General features: G+C 34.1%; 1 protein-coding gene across 2 annotated transcripts in view; it reads left to right on the top strand.

The window, feature by feature from the left end:
- KLHL1 (kelch like family member 1) overlaps positions 1-27071 on the top strand; it is a 449152-nt gene that overhangs the window by 188034 nt on the left and 234047 nt on the right. For both annotated transcript variants that reach the window (XM_065533314.1, XM_005585986.4), the window contains exon 4: positions 11185-11381. In XM_065533314.1, coding sequence (XP_065389386.1) covers positions 11185-11381 — 197 coding nt within the window. The remainder of the gene's footprint in view (positions 1-11184; positions 11382-27071) is intronic.

Raw genomic sequence — 27071 nt, 5'->3', positions numbered from 1 at the left:
AGACATGTATTCTGTTGTTAAAGTTGAGGGAGCTTAACACCTGTGTATCGATGTGAGTCAAGAGAATGTTGCTTTTTCTCTGAAAATGATTCCTTGTTCTTTTCAAATGATGGATATATAATTAGAGTAGCTTTAAAGCAATTTAAGTAAATTTGAGCTACTGGCATGTTTAATTCTTACCTATCACACAGTGGACTTTTATAGGAGTAAGGTGGACAGATAGAAATTAAACGAATAATGGCTTGGATTGTCACAGCTACTTTTGAACTGCTCTTTGCATAACTTTTTCTCACTTTTTAACAGTTTCTCTTGAACTCTGAGATGTATTTAGTACTCAAAAAACAAAACCATGTCTTTCTTGCGACTGGAAGGCATGTATGACATGGTTTATAGATTAATTAGTTCTAGGATTATAGAATTTCATAGGTAGAACTTGTATTCCGTTTTCTAAAATCAGTTTGCTGTAATTTTTAGAAGATAACTAGGATTTTAGAAGATAACTAGGACCTGAGAGAGAGGAGGCCAGAGTGCCAATAAGGTGGTACAAGTTGGCAATAAGGAATAATTTGATGATAGCAAAATTCTAAATTGCGGTAAAATTTAAATTCCTTTAACTGTTAAAAATATGTGTAAATTGCCTAAACCAAATCCCTTTAACTCTCTTTCCTTTTTTGAAACATTTATTCAAAAAATTCTATGAAATGATTGATATAAATAATTAAATATACCAATAAATGATGGGGAACAGACAAATTTCCCATGTAGAAGAATTCGAAAGTATTTATGCCAGTTATTCCATCCTTATGGAGATAGAGTACAACTCCCCTCTCCTTAAGTGTAGGCTGTGCATAGGGACTTTTTTCCAGAGAATACAGTATGTAAAGGTAATAAAGAATAATGTTACAGTGGAGAAACCTGATATACACTACCTCCACACATGATCAAGATGACTGTCACCAATGATAAGTCACATTGATAATGTTTCTTTAATAGCATGTGATGAGACAGAAACTTCATTCATAACCCCAGTCTAATAATAATCAGCAAAATATCAATTGAGGAGCATTTTATGAAATATTAAATTAGTACTCCTCAAAACTGTCAAAGTCATCAAAAAAAGGAAAGTCTGAAAACTGTCACAGAAAAGAGTTGCCTAATGAGACAGAATGAGTAAATGAGATGTACTATTCTGTATGGTATCCTGGAACAGAAAAAGGACATTAGGTAAGAAAAGAAAAAAAAAATCTATGAAATGTGAATGGAGTACAAATTTTAATTGATAGTAATGTAACAACATTTGTTCATTAATATAACACATATATGCATGTAAGATGTTAATAATGGGGGAAACAGGTATATGTTATATGGAAAAATCACTGTACTATCTTCGCAATTTTCTTTTAATCTAGAAGTATTTTCATATAAAACTATATTTTAAAAATACCTATGAGTTACTAAAAATATCAATTTTGAAGTTTGAATTTCTAGAGTGACATTGACATTGTTTCTCTCTTTTTCAATTTAACAGAATGATGATAGATAAATTTAATTTACTTTGTGAATTTTATAGGCAGTTTTTGCACTTGTCTGGTAGAATGCACATTTCTAAAACAATACTTTTGGAAATATGCATTTCTAATATAACATATTTTGTAGATGAAATATAGATACTCTGTGCATTTGTTAATAGGGGATGATGTGTCTAATAAGAAATAGAACCATATCAATACATATTCTTCTATAAACTTCACTTTTTCCTTCCCATTCTATTTTATATATTTTTATGTCAATGAAGTACAAATTCAAATATCTTATAGAAAAACACAGTTTAAGTCTACTCATACATATTTGGAAGATTTAGTGGCCTTAGCATTTACTTAAGATATAATTGTGGATAAATGTAGCACACCTTATTGGTACTCTATTCAAAAACTATTCCCCGTTTAGTCCCCCAGTTGAATCAAAGGAGGGTGACTCTTTTTATAAGCAGTTTATAGGATCAAAACCAATTATTTGTATTTCACTCCTTTCCTAATGATTGAGTTAGGCATGATTATGTGACACAATTTTTGCCAGGGCAGCTTGGAGAAAAATTTCTGGGGATTCTTTGGTAAAAGTTTCTTCACTGATGTAAGAGATATATACATAAATAAATAGTTCCTCTTCTGCTACATGTTTTCCTGTCTGAATCTGAAACCTGAAACTATGGCAACTAAGACAGAAATTGAGGAAGTCACTTGAGGAGATGCCTGTTTCCTGATGATGTGTCGACCCTCTCAATTAATTAACTCTGGAGACAAAGCTCCTCTGGACTTGCTAAGAGAGATTATAAACATTTCATTTTTATTTGAAAACAATCTCTAAAAGTTGGCTGTTATTAGAAACATCGACTTCTTAGGTATCTCAAGTTTAATATGGCTATTGTGTATTTTTAACCCAGTTTTCTATGGCACCTAATTAAAAACATGTAGGTTATCCCTTTTAGTAAGCTTATTTGAGAACGTTATGCCTTGAAATCAACTGTGAATGAAAATGTAGAATTACTTTTCTTTCCATTAGTAGTTTTTGTGCTTTTTAAAAAGTTAACTTTTAAGTCAAATACTTGGCTACCCTTTTTCTTTTTACATCTAGGTCTGTCTGAGCAATGGCCAGGTTACAGATATAAAGAAATATAGCATGCATGAGGTAGCTTAATTTATGTGCATTGAAGCTTGACGCCGGCTAATATTCCATTTGTGCCTCTGGCTTTAACAAATAGATTCTTTCATTGGATACATTCCAAGTTTTAGAAAATACAATATTAAAACTATTTGAAAAAAACAATGGTTATAATACTCAAATTAACCTCCAAAGCTAGCAATAAATAAAAATATTATTCTATGGATATCTTGTGAAAATTCTTTGTTTTCTTTTTTGGGGAAATAATTAAGAGATGCTCTGAAAAAATTCTGTCTGAATTATTATGAAGTGTATTATTATCAAGGGTTTGAATTTAGACTGAATAAATGTGTTTCAAGAAAATATTGTAAAAACCCTGTAAGTACGTCTACTGCTGCTGAATCTTTTTTCAAGTATTGATCTGGGAAGGTAAAAATACACACACATATAAAGAAATATAGTAATATACTTTTCCAATATAAATGGTCAATCATATGCCATTTGCCTGGACACCCAAGCCAAACTATGTGGAATCCTCTGAGATTTTATTCCTTGCTGTCCACATCTAGTATTCACTTTATCAGTCAGAGTCCCATCAGAAAACAAATGAAACACTGAAAGAGCTTAAGGGAAGAGAGCATAATAGAGATATCAATATGGGTCAGAATGTTCAGAAAGAGTGATGGAAACACACAAGAATTAGCCACAGTGATGGAGTAGGAAGATCTTCTCACACATACACACACACACACACACACACACACACACACACACACACACAATTTTGTATGGCAGGCTCAAATTTTTAAGATTATATTAAGAATATGTTTTTCATATGCTAGGTTGGTGCAAAAGTAATTGCAATTTTCTCATTGAAAGTAATGACAAAAACCACAATTACTTTTTCACCAACCTAATAATAGCATATGTGAATTGTCATGACTATAATCATGTTTAATATATTGCAAACATTCAGAAAAAATTATTGGCCAGGCATGGTAGCTCACACCTGTAAATCTCAACAATTTGGGAGGCCAAGGCAAGAGGATGGCTTGGGACCAGGAGTTCTAGACTAGCCTGGGCAACATAGCAACACCTAATTGCTACAAAAATAAAAATAAATAGCCAAACCTAATGGTGCATACCTGTAATCTCACCTATGTGGGAGGCTGAGGCAAGAGGATAACTTGAAACCGGGAGTTCAAGGAAGCAGTGAGCTATGATCATTCCACTGCCCTTCAGCCCGGATGACAGAATAAGACCTAGCCTCAAAAAGAAAATAAAGGAAAACAAAGAAGAAAAAAAATCACACAACCCTCAATGTAAATTATAATATCGTATATTTGTTTGATTTTTATTTGCATTTAAGCACTCAGAATATGTTTCTATCTACTTGTCAACTCAAATCATTTATTAAATATATTTTGAAAATACAGTTGAGTATTCTTTTTAATGCTTTATTGATGAATAATCGAGATATAATAAACTGTACATACACAAAGTGTATAATTTGATACGTTTGGCATATGTATATACTCACCACAAATTAATGAATATATCTATAATCATCAAATGTTTTCTCATGTCCTTTTGCAATCTATCTTGTTGTCCTTCCTTATCCCCACCTAGTACATAAGCATCAGTGATCTGATTCCTTACACATCAGAGTTTTTGGGACTTTCAAGAATTTTGAAGTTAATCATAGAGTTTGTATTTATTTTCTGTCTGGTTTCTTTCACTCAGCCTAATTATCTTGCACTCAACATAATTAACCATGATATTTCATAATCAATAATTATTTTTTATTATTATTATGAACTATTCCATTGAATAGACATACTCCAATTTTGTTTAGACATTTACCTGTCAATTAACATTTTAGTTTTTTCCAGCTCTGGCCATTGCAAAATAAATTTTCTGTAAACATTCATGTACAAGACTTTGTATCAGCATATTCTTCCTTTACTCTTGAGCAAACCCATAGGAGCAGAATGGCTGAGTCATAGGAGAGAGAAAACTGCAAAATTGTTTTCTAAAGTAGTTTTACCATTTCACATTTCCACAAGCAGTACTAGTAAAGGTGTTGTGGTGTGTCATTGTGTTTGTAATGTGCATTTTCTGAAGCACTGAAAATATTAAGCATTTTTTGTTCATACGTTTTCTTTTGTGGGTTGTCTGTATAAATCATTTGCCCAGTTTTTTGTTTTAATTTAGTTTGAAAATTTTTTAAATACTCTATATATAATATTTTATCAGATATGATTTGGAAACTTTTTTACTGGTTTATGGTTCATCTTTTTATTCCTTTAATAATACATCCTACAGTGGCTTTTTTTTTTTTTCTTTTAAATAGAAGCAGGGTCTCATTCTGTTACTCAGGCTGGAGTGCAGTGGCATGATCTTAGCTCAGTCTTGCAGGGAATTGTATGAAGTCTAGTTTCTCAATTTGTTCTTTGAGAAATTATGTTTTTGATATTTTATCAAATAAATTTTTAATTAACAAAGTTTGTTTATAGAAGTTTTATAGTTTCTGGGCTCGGTGGCTCACGCCTGTAATCCCAGCACTTTGGGAGGCTGAGGCAGGTGGATCACAAGGTCAGGAGTTTGAGACCAGCCTGGCCAACATAGTGAAAACCCGTCTCTTCTAAAAACAGAAAAAAATAGCTAGGCCTGGTGGCAGGCGCCTGTAATTCCAGCTACCTGAGAGGCTGAGTCAGGAGAATCACTTGAACCCAGGAGATGGAGGTTGCAGTGAGCCGAGATCGCACCATTGCCCTCCACCCTGGGTGACAGAGCGAGACTCCATCTCAAAAAAAAAAAAAAAAAAAAAAAAAGTTTTATAGTTTAATGTTTGAATTTGATTCGTGATCCATTTTGAGGAAATTTTGTATATCATTTGGGGTATGCATCAAATACAAGTTTTCATTTTTGTACACATATCTGACTCATTCAAAGACAATCCTTTCTCAAATGACTTACCTTTGTGCCCTTGCATAAACTTTGCAATCAGTCTTAAAATCAGATAGTGCTCTTATTCTCACTTTGTTATTTTTCAAAATTGTTTGGACTATTGTAGGTCCGTTGCATTTCCATATGAATTTTAGAATCTGTTTTGCAATTTTCACAGGATTTACTGAGATTCTAAATGTGATTGTTGTGCATCTATGGATTAATTTGGGGTGGAATGAAATCTTAGCAATACTGATCTTTGAGCTTCTGAGCACAGCATATCTCTACATTCCCCTACCACCTCAGGACTTCTGATTAGAATGCTATGTTGGATGATCCCCAAGACTAACGCCCAGTTCAGTGAGGAACTGGGAAAGTCCACAAGACTCACCATGTAGTTTTACCAATGACTATGAATTGTTATGGCAAAATAATACATAACAAAATCAGAAAAGGTAAACGACCTATGGGGTGAGGTCCAAAGGAAACCAGGTACAGACTTCTAAGGGTTCCCTTCCAGTGGATTCCCACTGAACATACTATTTTACCTTCAAAGAGTTGTGACAAAGTGTGTGAAATGTCAACCAAGGAAGCTCACCAGAGATTCAGTGCCTGGAATTTTATTAGGTGTTGATCGCATAGGCCTCTGTCTAACACAGACCAAAATTTCAGACTCCCAGAGAGGAAAACTGTGTTCAGCATATACCATATTGTTTGTACAGTTTAGACACAGTGAGTCAATTTTTATCAGTTACTGATGAGAATCCTCTTGAAATCTAAGTTCTCACATACCAGCTGGAGCAAACCTTGAAAGCAGGCCTTTCAGAGGATAGTAGTGGTTCAGGCCTGCTGTGCTCATTCTTTTCTGCATAAATTATATTGAGAGAAATAGTTAATTAGATTACAGGAAGTCATCCTCCCAATGTTCTAAAATCATAGTAAAATGAAATCTGTAAAAACCGTGCCATCAGCATGTAGGCCTTCCATCTGATTTTCTCTCAATATCTATGCTAAGACACATGCAACCGTCTTCTTGACAACTTTACTGAACAATATAGGTAAATTTCCTCTGAGATTTTAAATCAAAACAATATGTTGAAGGTGTATATGAATAAAAGAGAGTTGTAATCTGTTTAAAATTAATAACAGCTTTTAATGTGTTCCACTTATTTTCTCTATTTTAACTTTATTTTTATAACAGCAAGTACACTTTTTTTAAAAAAAACTAAAATTGTTATACAAATATAAGTTTCTGTAACCTATAAAATACTTTTTGCTCAATCTTGCTATGGTATTTCATAAACCTTAAAATATATATCAATAGTTAGTTCTGATGTAATTAATCTTAAAATCATTCAAATCCATATGAATACCTCAACTTCAAATGAAGATCTTGACAATATTATTGTATGATAATGTTTTTGATAATGTAAAATATAAACACCTCAAGGAATTTTATTGCTATAAGTATCTCCTCTAATAAAGTGACTTATGCTCCTCAACCTTCTACTTTTTGATAATATCTCCACAGCAAGGTTTTGTAAGTTAAAATTAAAATTTTAGAATTTTCAATAACTTTTAATTTTTATTATTGGTGTTGTGTTCTCTTTTTATATCAAAGCTAGAATTTATGTATCTAATTTAAGTTGAAATTAATATATAATAAAAATGCTTTCATATTACTCTAATCACTATATTTTCCAACTGTTTTCTGCAGTGTATCTGCTCTTCTTTTTCCTTCATCAACTCACTTTTATGCTTGGAGGCATGCTTTAGATTTCTTTATTGTCTTCCTTTCAGTGAAAGTCATAAACAAAACATAATAGTCTTTTTTACCTATTAACCATGTTGTCATATTTGAAAGCAAAGGTATCTATCACCCAACAGATCATTCTTTAATTATAAAAAAAAATACGAAGAAATCTGTAAGATACTGCCTAAAACATTCTATGACACTTAAAGCCACCAAAATAGGGCACACTGACATCATGAGCCTCTTGATCATGATGGAGAAGGGCAAAAGATCACCTATATGGTGTCCCTGCAAAAAAAAAAAAAAAAAAAAAAAAAGAAAGAAAACACTATAATTTAATAAAGGGGAAATAATATAAGTCCAAAAGGAAGGATTCTACGAAACAACTAGTATGGATTCTTCACCAACATAAATATTATAGACGAAAAAATGTCAAGGGAACAGTTCTAGATAAAAGGAATCTAAAGGAACACCACAAGTGAATGTAATGTATAATCCTTCATGAGATCTTGAATTAAAATAAATAAAGCTACACAGAAAACTATTTGAATATTTGGGAAAGTGTATGTCATAGCAAATATATCAATTTCATATGTGATAATTATATTGTCACTTCACTGGAGAATACCTTTATTCTTAGATGATGCATACTGAAGCATTTAGGGGTGACATGTGATGGCTGAAAGTAGCTCTCTACTAATTTTGCAGCTACAACATAAATACACATATACACATACATATGGCAAAATATTAACACTGGGTGAAGCCAAATGAAGGGTATATGGGTGGGTTTTGCAAATTATTATAGGTTTAAAAATTTTCAGAAAACAAAATTTGGTATGGAAAACAATAGTTATTATGCATAAAGGACTTTCTTAATAAATATTCTGTCCAAAAGTTTTGAAAGTAGATAACATTTTTATTATGTCGTAAAACTATTCATGATGAAAAGGAGAAACTTAAGAAAAAATGGCAGTAACATCACAATGTTAAAAAATATCCACAAATTGGCAATAATATACTTTCAAATTTCAATTAAATAGCAGCATAATTATAGTTAGATAAAATTACATTTTTCCTAAAGCCTTATAGTCAAATATCAAATTTAGTGCAACCTGCCTTCCAAGTTCACACATAAACTAAGATAATGCTTATATGTAGGCACTAATGTCTGACATTGATTATTAAAAGCTGCAATGTAGGCTTTACTAAGGCAAAAAATATATATATATATATAAATGAAACAATTCAAACTTTAGTCAAATTTGGAAGACTCAGAAACATGAAAAAAACAGGATATTATTTTCTCAGGTTTAAAATTCTTAAGATTTTCCTTTTAGAATATAGTTTCAGTAAGATTGGCACCAACTCTTCTTTGAATGTCTGATAGAATTGAGCTTTGACTCCCTCTGGTCCTGGAATTTTGGGGGAGTTTTTTGTTTGTTTGTTTGTTTTTTTACTGTTTCAATCTCAGTAGTTGATAATGATCTGTGCAGAGTTTTTATTTCTTCCTGATTTAATCTAGGAGGATTATGTATTTTCACGAATTTATTCATCATCTCTAGATTTTCTATTTCGCACACATAAGGTGTTCATAGCAGCCTTGAATGATCCTTTGTGTTTCTGTAGTATCAGTTGTAATGTCTCCCATTTCATTTTTAATTGAGGTTATTTGGATCTTCTCTCTCATTTTCTTGGTTAATTTCACTAACGATTTTTTTTTTTTTTTTTTTTTTTTTTTTTTCTTTGAGACGGAGTCTTGCTCTGTCGCCCAGGTTGGAGTGCAGTGGCACGATCTCGGCTCACTGCAAGGTCTGCCTCCCAAGTTCACGCCGTTCTCCTGCCTCAGCCTCCCCGGTAGCTGGGACTACAGGCGCCCGCCATCACGCCCGGCTAATTTCTTTGTATTTTTAGTAGAGACAGTGTTTCACTGTGTAAGCCAGGATGGTCTCGATCTCCTGACCTCGTGATCCACCCGCCTCGGCCTCCCAAAGTGCTGGGATTACAGGCGTGAGCCACCGCGCCAAACTACAATTTTCTTTATATTTTCAAAGAACCAGGTTTTTGTTTCATTTATCTTTTGAATTGCTTTTATTTGTTTTAATTTCATTTAGCTCTACTCTGATCTTTGTTATTTATTTTCTTCTGCTGTGTTTGGGACTGGTTTGTTCTTGTTTCTCTAGTTTCCTGAGGTGTTACCCTAAATTCTCTATTTGTGCTCTTTCAGACTTTTTGATAGATTATTACAAAGTGGTGAGTAAACCGTATGTTAGATATGTCAAAGGTATTAGCCATGAATTCGAATCTTCATTGAAGTTAAAAAAATAAGGTTATACAAAAAAGTAGATATGCTAAAGAGAGAATTAGTGAATGCAAAATATGAAAAACTTACAGACATGAAAAGAAAGAGAAAATTCAGTGTACCCCTAAGGAATAGACTGTAAGAGAAAATGGAGGAAGCAAAGGTAGAGGTGAAGAATGATTTAAATAAAAACGGGAATAATTTCCAGCGTTAGTGAAAGTGCATATATTCATATTCAGTAAGATGAGTGATTTCTAATAAAAATTAATAAAAATTATACTCCTTAAAAATCCTATTAATATTACTGCATATTGCTTATTAACAAAAATTATACTTAGAAATCATTATTTAATTAGACAATCCACTTAAAAGTTTAATTTTATAATATAGAACAGAAGACAAAAATAAACAACATATAATATGAAAAAGTTTACACAATTACAGGTACTGACTAATTAGAATACACTTCCTATGTGTTTTCCATTCACTTGGGTTTTATTAACTCCTATAATTAGCTGTTATAAGAGAAGGAGAGAAGATGCACATCATAATTGCCTTGGTCTGGTAGTAAAACACATCCTGCTCCTCATGATCCATTGACAAGAGCTTGTTAGATGTCACACCTAACTCAAGAGAAATGTAGTCTGACCCTATGTTCAGAAAAAAAAAAAAAAAAAATTACTGGAGATATTTGTCATGAAGAACTAGTAGGCTGTGCCAGAAAAGTGGACTAAACCAGTTCTGAGATTGTATAACTTGTAAAACTCACTCAGATACAGATAGTAAATCTAAATGATAATAAAACCATTGAACACATTGTATTACTAATTAAATTGTAACTCCAGATGGTTAAGTCCATAAAACTTCAAAGATAAGTTCTATAAACATTTGACAAACAGATCCCTTTAAAAAATTATTCTGGATATTAGAAAAACAGAGGAAACACTAAAGCACTAAAGAGTTTTTTTTTTTGTTTTTGTTTCTGTTTTTTGTCTTAAAAGGGGAGAGAAAGAAAAAATTAAAAACGGAAATTATAGACAATTTTAAACATGAGTACAGTGGGTTAAATACAGTACTACCAACCTGCAACACATGCATTTATTAATGTACATACATGTATTAATTATCCACAAATAGATATTTTATATTCAGATACAATTATATACCTTGTCAGATACTTAGCGAATCTCTGCTCTCCTAAGTTTGTACGCATATATTCTGCACCTTACTTTTCTCTCTATTTTCCTTATTTCACAATCAAAGGAAGAACTACCATGTCTGCTAGTATACAGATGTATCGAAACTGCATTTCTATCTACTGAGTGATTTTGAATATTACGTGAAATACGAAATGCAAAATTCTTAAAACAATTGGTGACCTTTACCGAGTTATATTTATCTTGATTATCAGTCTCAGTTTAGATCTGTTCTAGAAGATTGTCCTAATGTTTTGAGTAATGTTATGATACATATTATTTCATGTTTTAAAAAGAGTTTCATAATTATCTTTGCTTATGTTTAGGCTGCTTGGAATTAAAAGAGGACACCATTGAGAACCTTCTTGCTGCAGCATGCCTTCTTCAGCTTCCACAGGTGGTGGAAGTGTGCTGCCACTTCCTCATGAAGCTTTTGCATCCATCTAACTGTTTAGGAATTCGAGCCTTCGCAGATGCTCAAGGATGCATTGAATTAATGAAGGTGGCCCACAGCTACACAATGGTAAGGAAACTTAATCTTTTAATAATGGAGACATACTCTGTGTTATCAGAGGTAAAAATAATGACTGTCATGGCATTAGCAAGTTTTTAGAGTTTACAATGAGTTTTCTATGCTTGGCACATTTTTTATTATGAACTATAGTGTACCATAATGTATATTCTAATTTTAAAAAACACATTCTTTACTGGATTTATTGTTCTTTTGTAGATTTATTTTTTATTTCATTTTACATTTATTGGTTTATTATAAAAGATATTGCAAAGGATACAGATGGAGAGATGTGTAGGGTGAGGTATGAGAAGAGGGGTGCACAGGCTCCAGGCTCTCCCTGGGCACACCATCCTCCAGGAACCTCCACATGTTGCAATCAGGAAGCTTCTTTATGGCTTTATGCACACTTAACAGGCAATACAGATGATAGATAGATAGATAGATAGATAGATAGATAGATAGATAGATAGATAGATAGATAATTAATAAAGCTATTTAAACTGATTTTCAAAATTGCCCCAGGCCTATATACCTTTGTACATTCACTTCCACAGCTTCCCTTTTATACACTTTTTCCGCATTTTTCAAACCTCTCCATCACAGCTTATTACATTGAGTGTGGCTATGCCAGTATGATTTTATGGAAAAACTTTAAGCCTATTTTATATGTTTTCCCTTTTATTCCCTGTATGTGTGTGTGTGTATATATATATGGATGTGCATATTTAACAGCTTTATAGAGAATCTAAAAGTCATTTCAATTGTACAGTTTAAATTTGTGTACTTTATAGCATGGCATTTTTAAAATATTAGTTCCACTCTAGGATAAAATAACCAGTTATAAGTCTCATACCCATCATATTACCTATCCTAGAAATAATCATTCTAAAAGCACTGAATTAGAGTGAGTGCCTGGCGGAGAGGCCCTATATCAATGCTACCCATTTCTACTGTGATATTATTATTAATATTATTAATGTTTTCATTGTTATTATTGAAACAACCAGTAAAGTCTTATGGAAATTTTTCTGTCCAACTCAAAGAAAGAATTAAAATGAGATAAATATTGTTAAGCTTTATGGTTGCTATTTATTTCAAATTGAACACTTTTTCTAATCGCTAATGAGTCAACCACTTAAAAGTATTCTGATTGCCATTTTGAAACAGAGTTTCAAAATTATTTTCTTTTTCCTTTTTAATCCTTTAAGCAGATTACTAAATTAAATGAAAATATAGAAATAACAGGATGAAGATACATGATTTGTAATTCTATTGTCAAATCCTTCTTTAGAAGTTTTCCATGACAGACACGATGCTGCCTTTGAAATTATATGAACCATAGCAAATCAAGGTAAACAAATAATTCATCAACCAAAATATCAAAGTCCAACTGCCACCGTTTAATTAGGCACATTTCATTACCTTTAGGAGCTCCTGGCTTAACTAAGCCAAAGAACAATATGCCTCCATATCCAGAGGGATAATGGTCCCTTCTGGTCTAATTTCAAATTATAAATTTAGTAATGAAAATGTTTTCCTTGCAGCTGCTTGGACTGTTCTGCAATTTATCACACAATAGTAACACATGTTTTTCTTCAGAGACTTTAAAATGTATGCTTCATAGGAAAATATATTTAAAACAGAAATATAGAAGATTTCTAAGGTACTCAACATTCTGAATGACTCTATATTAATTTATTTCTTAGACTGTGACCTATAATATCTGCTGAAATTTAAATGATTTCGAATTATTTTGAAAATCTGGTGCACTGGTATTCTATAGATGTTTACGGTAACTATTTTACAGAAAAATTACTGACCACTTTTCTTCCCAGATCTATATTGTCCCTTCAGTTCCAGCAGTTTAAAATGAGTGTTTTGCATCTGATAATGTGATTTCTCATCACATATTTGCCTCTGATCCTTGTCCAATCAGGCATATGTTCTCATCTAATCTACCCAATCTGTGCTTTGAAAGCAAACATATTGTGCTGTTCTTTTGTTTTTTGTTTTGTTTTGTTTTTTGTTGTTGTTTTCTCCTTAACTGCTTTAACAGCAAATCATTCCATGTATTCTACTGCATGCAGAATAGAATTAACTTCTCTCTTGACTATAATTATTTGTCTGATTGCTTAATACATAAGTAACACTTCTAAAATTTTTAAATTTCTTGCCCAAACTCTTTAGATATAAACTTGATCTTCAGAGACCAAAGGTCTGGTCTACCCAGAACTTAATTTGCTGCTTGTGTTTCTCTTCTTCATTATTTATCATCTTTCCTTTGGCAATTTCACTTATGTATTTGGCTTCAGCTACTGATTTTGTGCAAATAATTCCAAAATCTTTCGGGAAGGTGATCCAGCTTGGCAATGAATCATGTGCAAAATACTGGAGAATTTTGATTGCAAGCTCAATATCAGGTAGAAGTGTAAAATTAATTCTGAAACATTAATGTAACTATGTCTGCATGAATATAGAGATAGTGCCAAAGTAACATCACTGAAGGAAATAGTCTCATTGTACTCTTATATTACATTATGAAACCTGTGCTTAATTCTGGATATAACATTTTAAAAACAATCGAGAGTGGCAAACGGAAACAGATTAGAATAACAAGAATAGTAAATTTTATGTGATTGTGTACTATGAAGAAAAGTTGAAAAAATGGCTGCCTATGTCAGAATAAAATTAAGGCATGACAATGGCTGTCATATATTTAATAGAACGGACTTGTGTTCAAAGCAGTGGTGTTTAAGTGTTTCTCATTCTGTTTTTAAATTTATTTTACTAATGCAATTCTCTGTTCAAATTAAATATTATATCAAAGTATCATTTTCGAATTGATCTGCTTTGGGTAAAGATGGACAAAAAGTCCAGAGTCTCCTTCCATCTCCCGATCTTTCCTTGCCTGCTGAGTTTATTTCCACTGATCAGCATTGCTACTTCCCTCCAAAGTCAGCTCTGCCTTTTGGAGGACACACGTGGAACATTTTTATCCAGCAATCCTTTCTCTAGACGGTTCTGGGTTAGAACTTACCAATAAGAGGCATTCATATAAGATATGAAAGCTAGAAGAGAAGCAGCAGCCATTATTCTCCACAGGCAGTTGGAGGAAGATGTGTAGGCAAATGGAAAAGTAAAATAACTTACAAGCGAGTTATCAAAGCTATTGACCCCACTGTTGTAGGCTGACATCATTGTTGGGAGGCCTCTGGAGGTCCTTGAGGAATGCAGTGTCTTTGCAGAGTGCTTTTGAGAAAATTCATGTTGAAATGAAGTTTGAAATCTTTAGTAGAAACTTCCCTGACCTTCATAGTTTTTTCAATGGCTGTTTAAACCTTCAATTCTCTATTCATATCTTTTAAACTTAGAACATTGAGTGTTTTATTTTCTTAATTACAAAAAATATTCAGAATATACCCCAACATAGCATGTATGTTCAATCTCCATATATATACACATATATATGTATGTGTGTGTGTGTGTGTGTGTGTGTGTGTGTATATATATATATATATTTTTTTTTTTTTTTTTTTGAGACAGAATATCACTCTGTCGCCCAGGCTGGAATGCAGTGGCGTGATCTCAACTCACTGCAACCTCTGCCTCCCAGGTTCAAGCAATTCTCCTGTCCCAGCCTCTCAAGTACCTGGGACTACAGGCGCTTGCCCCCACACCTGGCTAATTTTGTATTTTTAGTAGAGATGGGGTTTTACCTTGTTGGTCAGGCTGGTCTTGAACTCCTGATCTTAGGTGATCTTCCCACCTTGACCTCCCAAAGTGCTAGGATTACAAGCGTGAGTCATCACGCCTGGCTTCCATATTCTGATATACATAGTCCTCCATACCTAGCTTCTAAGCTGCTACCCAGACATTTTTTCTCAATATTAGATGCAGTTGCTCTCATTCCTGCTAAATATGTGTTGTATAGTTCCTTCACTGTTACTTAACTCAGATATTTCTCTTGTTGGAATCATTATCAAATTCTGAATAATCCTTCCCTGTTTCTAGTTCAAGTTCATTCATGCCAAAGAAATATCTTTGAACTTCTCATGGCATTACCTCTTACAATTGAAATCTTAGTATTCCTTTCTTTAGGATTGTGTGATATCATCATAAACTTTCTTATACAATTAATTATTTTTATTTCTTTGTGACTAGTCTTTACAAATACATTGCAGATTTCTTTATGACAAGAGAAGAAGCCTTATCCGTTGAATTTTTTTATTCCATCAAAGTGTCTAGTATCTTGTAATACGTTCATCAATTTCCTGTTTCCCTTGGGTACTTTTGTAGAGCTTTCTTTAATGTACTCATTCAACAAGACTACAAGTGTGTGCCTTTGACATTTTTTTAAAATCACATTTTCTGCTATTATTTTCCCTGTTCATACAGTTCTAGTCACATTGACCTTCTTACTGTTTTTTGACGACACTAAGCATAACTTCACTTGTGGAGTTGTGTGCTGTTTCTTTCTTCCCTCTGATGGAAATACTCTTTTGCCAAATATTTATATCTGTTTCTTCTCTACCTCACTCAGATCTCTGTCAAATGTTACTTCCATAGAGACCCATTCTCTGAAAACTCCATGTAATGTGCCAGTACCTTCAAAACTCTCTATTCCCTTACACACCTTTACATTTTTTAAGGTACTTATTTAGTTCCTGGCTTTACAATATATATTTGTTTTTGTTTTTGTTGTCTACCTGCCCAATTAATATATAGTAGCTTCTTGATAACATTAAAAAACACTTTTATAACATAAGTGCCTAGATAAATCTCCATATATACTATTAATTACTAAATGAATAAGGGAAGGTATAGTGACTATTGACTGCTATGTACCAAGTTCCCTGGGTGCTACCAGTAGGTGGCATAGGGAATGCAGTGGTGAACAAAATAGAAATGATATTGCCCTTAGAGTCAAGGTTAATATATTGAATGAAAACAAATTATCGTTACAAATTATAACTATTTATGCCTATATATGTGTGTATGTATAAATGTGTGTGTATATATATGTGTGTGTATGTATATATATGCACACACATTTATACATACACACATATATAGGGGTAAATATATATATATATCTTGTGTGTATATATATGTGTGTGTATATATATGTGTGTGTATGTATATATACACATATACACATATAAATACATATGTATTTATACATACACACACATATATAGGCATAAATATATATATGTGTGTGTGTACATATATGTATGTACATATATATACACACACATATATATATAAACACACACGGTAAATTTTACAAAGAAAATTTATAAGGGGCAATGGGAACTCTAGGCCAGGCCCGGTGGCTCACGCCTGTAATTCCAGCACTTTAGGAGGCCAAGGCAGGCGGATCATGAGGTCAGGAGATCGAGACCATCCTGGCTAACACAGTGAAACCCCATCTCTACTAAAAATACAAAAGAAAAAAAAATAGGCAGGCGTGGTGGTGGGCGCCTGTAGTACCAGCTACTTGGGAGGCCCAGGCAGGAGAATGGCGTGAAACCGGGAAGCGGAGCTTGCAGTGAGCCGAGATTGAGCCACTGCACTCCAGCCTGGGCGACAGAGAAAGACTCCATATCAGGGGAAACAAACAAACAAACAAACAAACAAACTCTCTCTCTCTCTCTCTCTCTCTATATATATATATATATAGCAATGGGAGCTCTCCCATAAACCAGAAAAATACTCTTTAAATAAGTGAAGTTTATATGAATTGTAAAAAATGAGGTAGAATTAGTCAGGTATAGATTTGGTTAAAAATGTTCATAACAGAAGAAAATGGATGTGCCAATGATCTGAAGTGGGAAGGCAATTGTTCTGCTTAATGAAATTCAAGGTAGATGGGCTGGTGGAGAGGGACAAGAAGAGAGATAGTTTATGAGGCTGGAGATTTAGGCAGAATCAATTGTGCAGGGTTATGGAAACTTTGTAAGGAGTTGGCGATTTATCTGGAGTATAGTAATATGCCATTGAACATTTTGAACAAGCAAGGACCAAGGTTTAATTTTAAGATGAGTCATCAGACTGACATAAAAGGAAGGCAAGAAGAGAAACTAAGAATAGAGATTAGTATACCCTAGAGGTGTATATCCCTGCTCACATAATTTGTTTATAATGATAAATATCCATTATAAATGACAATTACATATGCCTATATATATGTATACATGTGTGTATACATATATGGTAAATTTTACAAAGAAAAATTTTAAGGTGTAATATAAGATGTGATATATACTCACATCCACATATTAGGAGAGTGTAAAAGAAGAAAGAGAGTGAGGTAACGCTACCTTCTGCCATTGTGCTTGGCACATAAGCAGCAGCTTTACTGATGGCAAGTCTTACCACCAATGGTGCTGGTGAGGGCACATGTAAAGTTTAAAATATTGTCCTATTGCCACTGTAATTCTAGGTGTTAGATATATTCATTAAATTTACTCTTTTCAAAAATCCCTGCAAGGCAAGTCTTATATACATTTTAAAAACAGTAAATCTGTGATTCAGGGATGTTAAATAATTTACTCAGGATCAATAGATAGACATGCTAGAATGGGATAGTAAACTCAGGACTATCTCACTACAGATTTCATGCCCTATTCAATATGCTAATGAATATACCGTGATTACATATTGCCCATAATATTAAGTGAGATTTCTGATACCCAGACACAAGATATGAATTACTTCAGACAAATGGATATTACAAACCTGAAAGAGAAATGAGACCAAATCACTTTATGATTTTTTTCTCAGGTATTTTTTTTTCCCCTTCTCTGTTTTCTGTCCAGTGCTACCAGTATGACTTAGAACATTTCATTAGGTTTAGGCTGGAGGCAGAGGCAGTGGCACTAGGCCTAATTAGAGGCTACCTTGTTCGTAAGTATCTTTGAAGGGTGGAAGACTCATACCTGCAGCATAAAGCCTTCCAGAGTCAGTGTAAGAATAGCTGCCCTTTCAGAATCTCGGTAGCACTAAAAATATGCTACACATCCTTCACTTGTCCTTCAGAGACACTGGAAAAAATACCTGAGAGAAGAACAAACCATATAAATGCGGTTTGTGATCATGGTTTTAAAATACCTGACATGTTTCATTGTTTCTAGCTAGCTACATGCTTTTAATCTTAACCAATAACCCTGCTAATAAACCATAAATTACAGTTTGCCTTAGAAGAATATTTGGAGTATAACTTTAAATATTCTTGTTTTATAAGTCATAAAAACAAAGTTTACTTCATTTACATTTTTCTCAAGACTATGACATGATACAGTAGTACTAAATGATTTTTAATGTTATCTTTTTTATTTTATTTAATATTTTGTGTTACTCCTTTCAGTGTCTCACATGCCCACGTGGTCTTAGTAACAAGTTATATACAATTGACAAGTTGAAAATTATCAAAATTTGGCTTTCAGCATGTCTTTGTAAATATATATGAAATGAAAAGGTGAGGGCGAGTATAATGAGTGTTTAAGGGACAATGACTGGTGATGTCTAATGTTCAAAAGGACTGAGTAAAAATGTGGCAGACTGGGTGCAAAGGAAATTTCTCTTCTTCCTCTCTTTTTGTTTTCATATTTCTTAACATTCTTTGTCCCTGAATTAGATGGATAGCTCTTTCTTTTATGGTTTTCAAAATCAAATTAATTAACACATCAATTGCTACCCATTATGTACCTTAGATACCTAGAACTTATTCACTTTTCTTTACAGGCAATGTGTACTTGTGTTACAAATTGGAGTCATTGGTAAAATCATTGTCTTTTTTTTTTTTAATTTATTTATTATTATTATACTTTAAGTTGTAGGGTACATGTGCATAACGTGCAGGTTTGTTACATATGTATACTTGTGCCATGTTGGTGTGCTGCACCCATCAACTCGTCATTTACATCAGGTATAACTCCCAATGCAATCCCTCCCCCCTGCCCCCTCCCGATGATAGGCCCCGGTGTGTGATGTTCCCCTTCCTGAGTCCAAGTGATCTCATTGTTCAGTTCCCACCTATGAGTGAGAACATGCGGTGTTTGGTTTTCTGTTCTTGTGATAGTTTGCTAAGAATGATGGTTTCCAGCTGCATCCATGTCCCTACAAAGGACACAAACTCATCCTTTTTGATGGCTGCATAGTATTCCATGGTGTATATGTGCCACATTTTCTTAATCCAGTCTGTCACTGATGGACATTTGGGTGGATTCCAAGTCTTTGCTATTGTGAATAGTGCTGCAATAAACATACATGTGCATGTGTCTTTATAGCAGCATAATTTATAATCCTTTGGGTATATACCCAGTAATGGGATGGCTGGGTCATATGGTACATCTAGTTCTAGATCCTTGAGGAATTGCCATACTGTTTTCCATAATGGTTGAACTAGTTTACAATCCCACCAACAGTGTAAAAGTGTTCCTATTTCTCCACATCCTCTCCAGCACCTGTTGTTTCCTGACTTTTTAATGATTGCCATTCTAACTGGTGTGAGATGGTATCTCATTGTGGTTTTGATTTGCATTTCTCTGATGGCCAGTGATGATGAGCATTTTTTCATGTGTCTGTTGGCTGTATGAATGTCTTCTTTTGAGAAGTGTCTGTTCATATACTTTGCCCACTTTTTGATGGGGTTGTTTGTTTTTTTCTTGTAAATTTGTTTGAGTTCTTTGTAAGTTCTGGATATTAGCCCTTTGTCAGACGAGTAGATTGCAAAAATTTTCTCCCATTCTGTAGGTTGCCTGTTCACTCTGATGGTAGTTTCTTTTGCTGTGCAGAAGCTCTTTAGTTTAATGAGATCCCATTTGTCAATTTTGGCTTTTACTGCCGTTGCTTTTGGTGTTTTAGACATGAAGTCTTTGCCCATGCCTATGTCCTGAATGACAAAAATCCTCAATAAAATACTGGCAAACTGGATTCAGCAACACATCAAAAAGCTTATCCACCATGATCAAGTGGGCTTCATCCCTGGGATGCAAGGCTGGTTCAACATTCGCAAATCAATAAACATAATCCAGCATATAAACAGAACCAAAGACAAGAACCACATGATTATCTCAATAAATGCAGAAAAGGCTTTTGACAAAATTCAACAGCCCTTCATGCTAAAAACGCTCAATAAATTCGGTATTGATGGAACGTACCTCAAAATCATAAGAGCTATTTATGACAAACCCACAGCCAATATCATACTGAATGGGCAAAAAATGGAAAAATTCCCTTTGAAAACTGGCACAAGACAGGGATGCCCTCTCTCACCACTCCTATTCAACATAGTGTTGGAAGTTCTGGCTAGGGCAATTAGGCAGGAGAAAGAAATCAAGGGTATTCAGTTAGGAAAAGAAGAAGTCAAATTGTCCCTGTTTGCAGATGACATGATTGTATATTTAGAAAACCCTATTGTCTCAGCCCAAAATCTCCTTAAGCTGATAAGCAACTTCAGCAAAGTCTCAGGATACAAAATTAATGTGCAAAAATCACAAGCATTCTTATACACCAGTAACAGACAAACAGAGAGCCAAATCATGAAGGAACTTCCATTCACAATTGCTTCAAAGAGAATAAAATACCTAGGAATCCAACTTACAAGGGATGTAAAGGACCTCTTCAAGGAGAACTACAAACCACTGCTCAGTGAAATCAAAGAGGACACAAACAAATGGAAGAACATACCATGCTCATGGATAGGAAGAATCAATATTGTGAAAATGGCCATACTGCCCAAGGTAATTTATAGATTCAATGCCATCCCCATCAAGCTACCAATGAGTTTCTTCACAGAATTGGAAAAAACTGCTTTAAAGTTCATGTGGAACCAAAAAAGGGCCCGCATCTCCAAGACAATCCTAAGTCAAAAGAACAAAGCTGGAGGCATCACGCTACCTGACTTCAAACTATACTACAAGGCTACAGTAACCAAAACAGTATGGTACTGGTACCAAAACAGAGATATAGACCAATGGAACAGAACAGAGTCCTCAGAAATAATACCACACATCTACAGCCATCTGATCTTTGACAAACCTGAGAGAAACAAGAAATGGGGAAAGGATTCCCTATTTAATAAATGGTGCTGGGAAAATTGGCTAGCCATAAGTAGAAAGCTGAAACTGGATCCTTTCCTTACTCCTTATACGAAAATTAATTCAAGATGGATTAGAGACTAAATGTTAGACCTAATACCATTGTCCTTATTTGCATAGTTTTATTTTATTTGTTCTACTGAACTTCGATTTCTAAAACATTGAGATATAGCATATAGCTATATCTCACATATAAAACTGCAACACACACACACAAGCACAATTTATTAAAAAGATCTCAGGTACAGTAGTTTAAATTTTTTAAGAGCTGTCATAGGTCTCAAGCTGCTGCTGTGACAACAATATAACTAACAAAGTTTCAAGAAGGAATACTAACACTTAAAAATATCCTGTAAACACACATTTAAACCTGTAAGTAGTACCTAAATATTTAATAATTTCAATCATTTAAGATGTAGTATTCCCTTCTGGATAAGAAATATTCTTACATTATTGAGTGATTCTAAAAGGACTTCTTACGATATGTCAGAAGGAAGAAATGTCAGGGTCCTCCAGGGTCCTTTCAACTTACAAAGCACAGTCTTCCACAAATAAAATCAATAATTTGCTTTTTTAATGAGAAAAAATCTGTTTTTATACATACAAAAATCCCCCTTTATTATAATAATTTGCCTATTATGAACCAATGTTGTAAAATATTTATATTTTCTGATCAGAGAAAAATCAGTTATGCATAGAGCTAGAGTGCATAAGACAACACACAGCTGTCCAGTTCACAGCCATATTCTTAATGCTTCGTATAGCAACTGTCTCATTTTAGGCACACAATAATGAATCTGAAAGAAGGAATTTATGAATAAGTACTTTCACATATTAATAATTTGAAATATACAATTAGATATCATAATCTTAAATAAAATATGAATATAAGTAATTTGTAGTAAAATATTTTCTCTGCATCCTATAATAATTTAAAGTATATATTTTGTGCCTAATTTTATTTTGTACCTCCTCATTAGAAAATGTAATAAGAAATAAATGCATAACAAGATGCATCCATGATGATTAAAATTCATTAACTTTTGTTATTTATTTTAAAACTTTTTAACAGGCAACATAATTTCCCATCTAATTTGTATTCCTGTTTTTAAGTTAAAATAAGTGTCATGGATCTATTTTCTATTCAATGTATACATTCAATATTTTTGCTTATTTCAAATAAATGGTATCCTTAGTTAACTTTTCATTTCATTCAAGTATCACCATACTCTTGAGGAACAAATATAAAATCTAGTGAACCAACAAAGAGATCACATACTACAGGAAGATATAATACTAAGCCAAATGTGTTATATTTTCCTATGATTGAAGATTATATAAAATAACACATCATAATAGAAAATTGCTGGATAATAGTAAGTAGACAAGGACAAAACTTTAAAGAATGGGATTCAAAGCCAGACCAATATACTTTAGGTTGGGGGTTTATTTCCAATAAGCAGTAGTGTTTAATGCAAGACAAAGTTAATTTGGGCAATGAGGTGATAGGGAAACTTTAGCACAATTAAAATTGTGTGATTTACAATTAGCAAAATGGGTGACTTCTTTTTTTTATTATTATACTTTAAGTTCTAGGGTACATGTGCACGTGCAGGTTTGTTACATATGTATACATGTGCCATGTTGCTGTTCTGCACCCATTTACTCGCCATTTACATTAGGTATATCTCCTAATGCTATCCCTCCCAACCCTCCCCACATTAGGACCCCTTTCTGCGTCCAAGTGATGATCCCCTTACTGTGTCCAAGTGATCTCATTGTTCAATTCCCACCTATGAGTGAGAACATGCAGTATTTGGTTTTCTGTTCTTGCGATAGTTTGCTAAGAATGATGATTTCCAGCTACATCCATGTCCCTACAAGGGACACAAACTCATCCATTTTTATGGCTGCATAGTATTCCATGGTGCATATGTGCCACATTTTCTTAATCCAGTCTGTCACTGATGGACATTTGGGTGGATTCCAAGTCTTTGCTATTGTAAATAGTGCTGCAATAAACATACATGTGCATGTGTCTTTATAGCAGCATGACTTATAATCCTTTGGGTATATACCCAGTAATGGGATGGCTGGGTCAAATGGTATTTCTAGTTCTAGATCCTTGAGGAATCGCCACACTGTTTTCCACAATGGCTGAGCTAGTTTACAGTCCCACCAACAGTGTAATAGTGTTCCTATTTCTCCACATCCTCTCCAGCACCTGTTGTTTCCTGATTTTTAAATGATTGCCATTCTAACTGGTGTGAGATGGTATCTCATTGTGGTTTTGATTTGCATTTCTCTGATGGCGGGTGATGATGAGCATTTTTTCATGTGTCTGTTGGCTGTATGAATTTCTTCTTTTGAGAAGTGTCTGTTCATATCCTTTGCCCAGTTTTTGATGGGGTTGTTTGTTTTTTTCTTGTAAATTTGATTGAGTTCTTTATAGATTCTGGATATTAGCCCTTTGTCAGATGAGCAGATTGCAAAAATTTTCTCCCATTCTGTAGGTTGCCTGTTCACTCTGATGGTAGTTTCTTTTGTTGTGCAGAAGCTCTTTAGTTTAATTAGATCCCATTTGTCAATTTCAGCTTTTGTTGCTGTTGCTTTTGGTGTTTTAGACATGAAGTCCTTGCCCATGCCTATGTCCTGAATGGTATTACCTAGGTTTTCTTCTAGGGTTTTTATGGTTTTAGGTCTAACATTTAAGTCTCTAATCCATCTTGAATTAATTTTCGTATGAGGAGTAAGGAAAGGATCCAGTTTCAGCTTTCTACTTATGACTACCCAATTTTCCAACACCATTTATTAAATAGGGAATCCTTTCCCCATTTCTTGTTTTTCTCAGGTTTGTCAAAGATCAGATGGCTATAGATGTGTGGTATTATTTCTGAGGGTTCTGTTCTGTTCCATTGGTCTATATCTCTGTTTTGGTACCAGTCCCATGCTGTTTTGGTTACTATAGCCTTGTAGTATAGTTTGAAGTCAGGTAACATGATGTCTCCAGCTTAGGATTGTCTTGGCAATGCAGGGTTTTTCTTGGTTCCATATGAACTTTAAAGCAGTTTTTTCCAGTTCTGTGAAGAAAGTAATTGGTAGCTTAATGGGGATGGCATTGAATCTATAAATTACCATGGGCAGTATGGCCGTTTTCACGATATTGATTCTTCCTATCCATGAGCATGGTATGTTCTTGCATTTATTCGTGTCCTCTTTTATTTCACTGAACAGTGGTTTGTAGTTCTCCTTGAAGAGGTCTTTTACATCCTTTGTAAGTTGGATTCCTAGGTATTTTATTCTCTTTGAAGCTGTTGTGAATGGGAGTTCATTCATGATTTGGCTCTCTGTTTGTCTGTTACTGGTGTATAAGAATGCTTGTGATTTTTGCACATTGATTTTGTATCCTGAGACTTTGCTGAAGTTGCTTATCAGCTTAAGGAGATTTTGGGCTGAGACAATGGAGTTCTCTAAATATACAATCATGTCATCTGCAAACAGGGACAATTTGACTTCTTCTTTTCCTAACTGAATACCCTTGATTTCTTTCTCTTGTCTGATTGCCCTAGCCAGAACTTCCTACACTATGTTGAATAGGTGTGGTGAGAGAGGGCATCCCTGTCTTGTGACAGTTTTCAAAGGGAATGCTTCCAGTTTTTGCCCATTCAGTATGATATTGGCTGTGGGTTTGTCATAAATAGCTCTTATGATTTTGAGATACGTTCCATCAATACTGAATTTATTGAGAGTTTTTAGCATGAAGGGCTGTTGAATTTTGTCAAAGGCCTTTTCTGCATCTCTTGAGATAATCGTGGTTTTTGTCTTTGGTTCTGTTTATATGCTGGATTACGTTTATTGATTTGCGTATATTGAACCAGCCTTGTATCCCAGGGATGAAGCCCAGTTGATCATGGTGGAGAAGCTTTTTGATGTGCTGCTGGCTTCGGGTTGCCAGTATTTCATTGAGGATTTTTGCATCAATGTTCATCAGGGATATTGGTCTAAAAGTCTCTTTTTTTGTTGTATCTCTGTCAGCCTTTGGTATCAGGATGACATTGGCCTCATAAAATGGGTTAGGGAGGATTCCCTGTTTTTCTATTGATTGGAATAGTTTCAGAAGGAATGCTATGAACTCCTCCTTGTACCTCTGGTAGAATTCGGCTGTGAACCCGTCTGGTCCTGGACTTTTTTTGGTTAGTAAGCTATTAGTTATTGCCTCAGTTTCAGAGCCTGCTGTTGGTCTATTCAGGGATTCAACTTCTTCTTGGTTTAGCCTTGGAAGTATGTAATTGTCCAGAAATTATCCATTTCTTCTAGGTTTTCTAGTTTATTTGCCTAGAGGTGTTTATAGTATTCTCTGATGGTAGTCTGTATTTCTATGGGGTTGGTGGTGATATCCCCTTTATCATTTTTTATTATGTCTATGGATTCTTCTCTCTTTGCTTCTTTATTAATCTTTCTAGCAGTCTACCAATTTGTTTGATCTTTTCAAAAAACCAGCTCCTGGATTCATTGATTTTTTTGGAGGATTTTTTGTGTCTCTATCTTCTTCAGTTCTGCTCTGATCTTAGTTATTTCTTGCCTTCTGCTAGCTTTTGAATATGTTTTCTCTTGCTTCACTAGTTATTTTAATTGTGATGTTAGTGTGTCAATTTTAGAGCTTTCCTGCTTTCTCTTGTGGGCATTTAGTGCTATATATTTCCCCCTACACACTGCTTTAAATGTGTCCCAGGGATTCTGGTATGTTGTATCTTTGTTCTCATTGGTTTCAAAGAACATCTTTATTTCTGCCTTCATTTTGCTATGTACCGAGTAGTCATTCAGGAGGAGGTTGTTCAGTTTCAATGTAGTTGAGCGGTTTTGATTGAGTTTCTTAGTCCTGAGTTCTAGTTTGATTGCACTGTGGTCTGAGAGACAGTTTGTTATAATTTCTGTTCTTTTACATTTGCTGAAGAGTGCTTTACTTCCAACTATGTGGTCAATTTTGGAATAAGTGTGATATGGTACTGAGAAGAATGTATATTCTGTTGATTTGGGGTGGAGAGTTCTGTAGATGTCTATTAGGTCTGCTTGGTGCAGAGTTGAGTTCAATTCCTGGATATCTTTGTTAACTTTCTGTCTCATTGATTTGTCTAATGTTGACAGTGGGGTGTCAAAGTCTCCTGATATTATTGTATGGGAGTCTAAGTCTCTTTGTAAGTCTCTAAGGACTTGCTTTACGAATCTGGGTGCTCCTGTATTGGGTTCATATGTATTTAGGATAGTTAGTTCTTCCTGTTGAATTGATCCCTTTACCATTATTCAATGGCCTTCTTTGTCTCTTTTGATCTTTGATGGTTTAAAGTCTGTTTTACCAGAGACTAGGATTGCAACCCCTGCTTTTTTGTTTTGTTTTGTTTTCCATTTGCTTGGTAGATCTTCCTCCATCCCTTTATTTTGAGCCTATGTGTGTCTCTGCACATGAGATGGGTCTCCTGAATACAGCAAACTGATGGGTCTTGACTCTTTATCCAATTTGCCAGTCCGTGTCTTTTAATTGGACCATTTAGTCCATTTACAATTAAGGGTATGTGTGAACTTCATCCTGTCATTATGA

This window comes from Macaca fascicularis, chromosome 17, assembly GCF_037993035.2.
Source record: "Macaca fascicularis isolate 582-1 chromosome 17, T2T-MFA8v1.1".
NCBI classification, from domain to species: domain Eukaryota; kingdom Metazoa; phylum Chordata; class Mammalia; order Primates; family Cercopithecidae; genus Macaca; species Macaca fascicularis.
The sequence above is the reverse complement of the archived record's forward strand: the minus strand, read 5'-3'. Positions and strand labels throughout refer to the sequence as shown.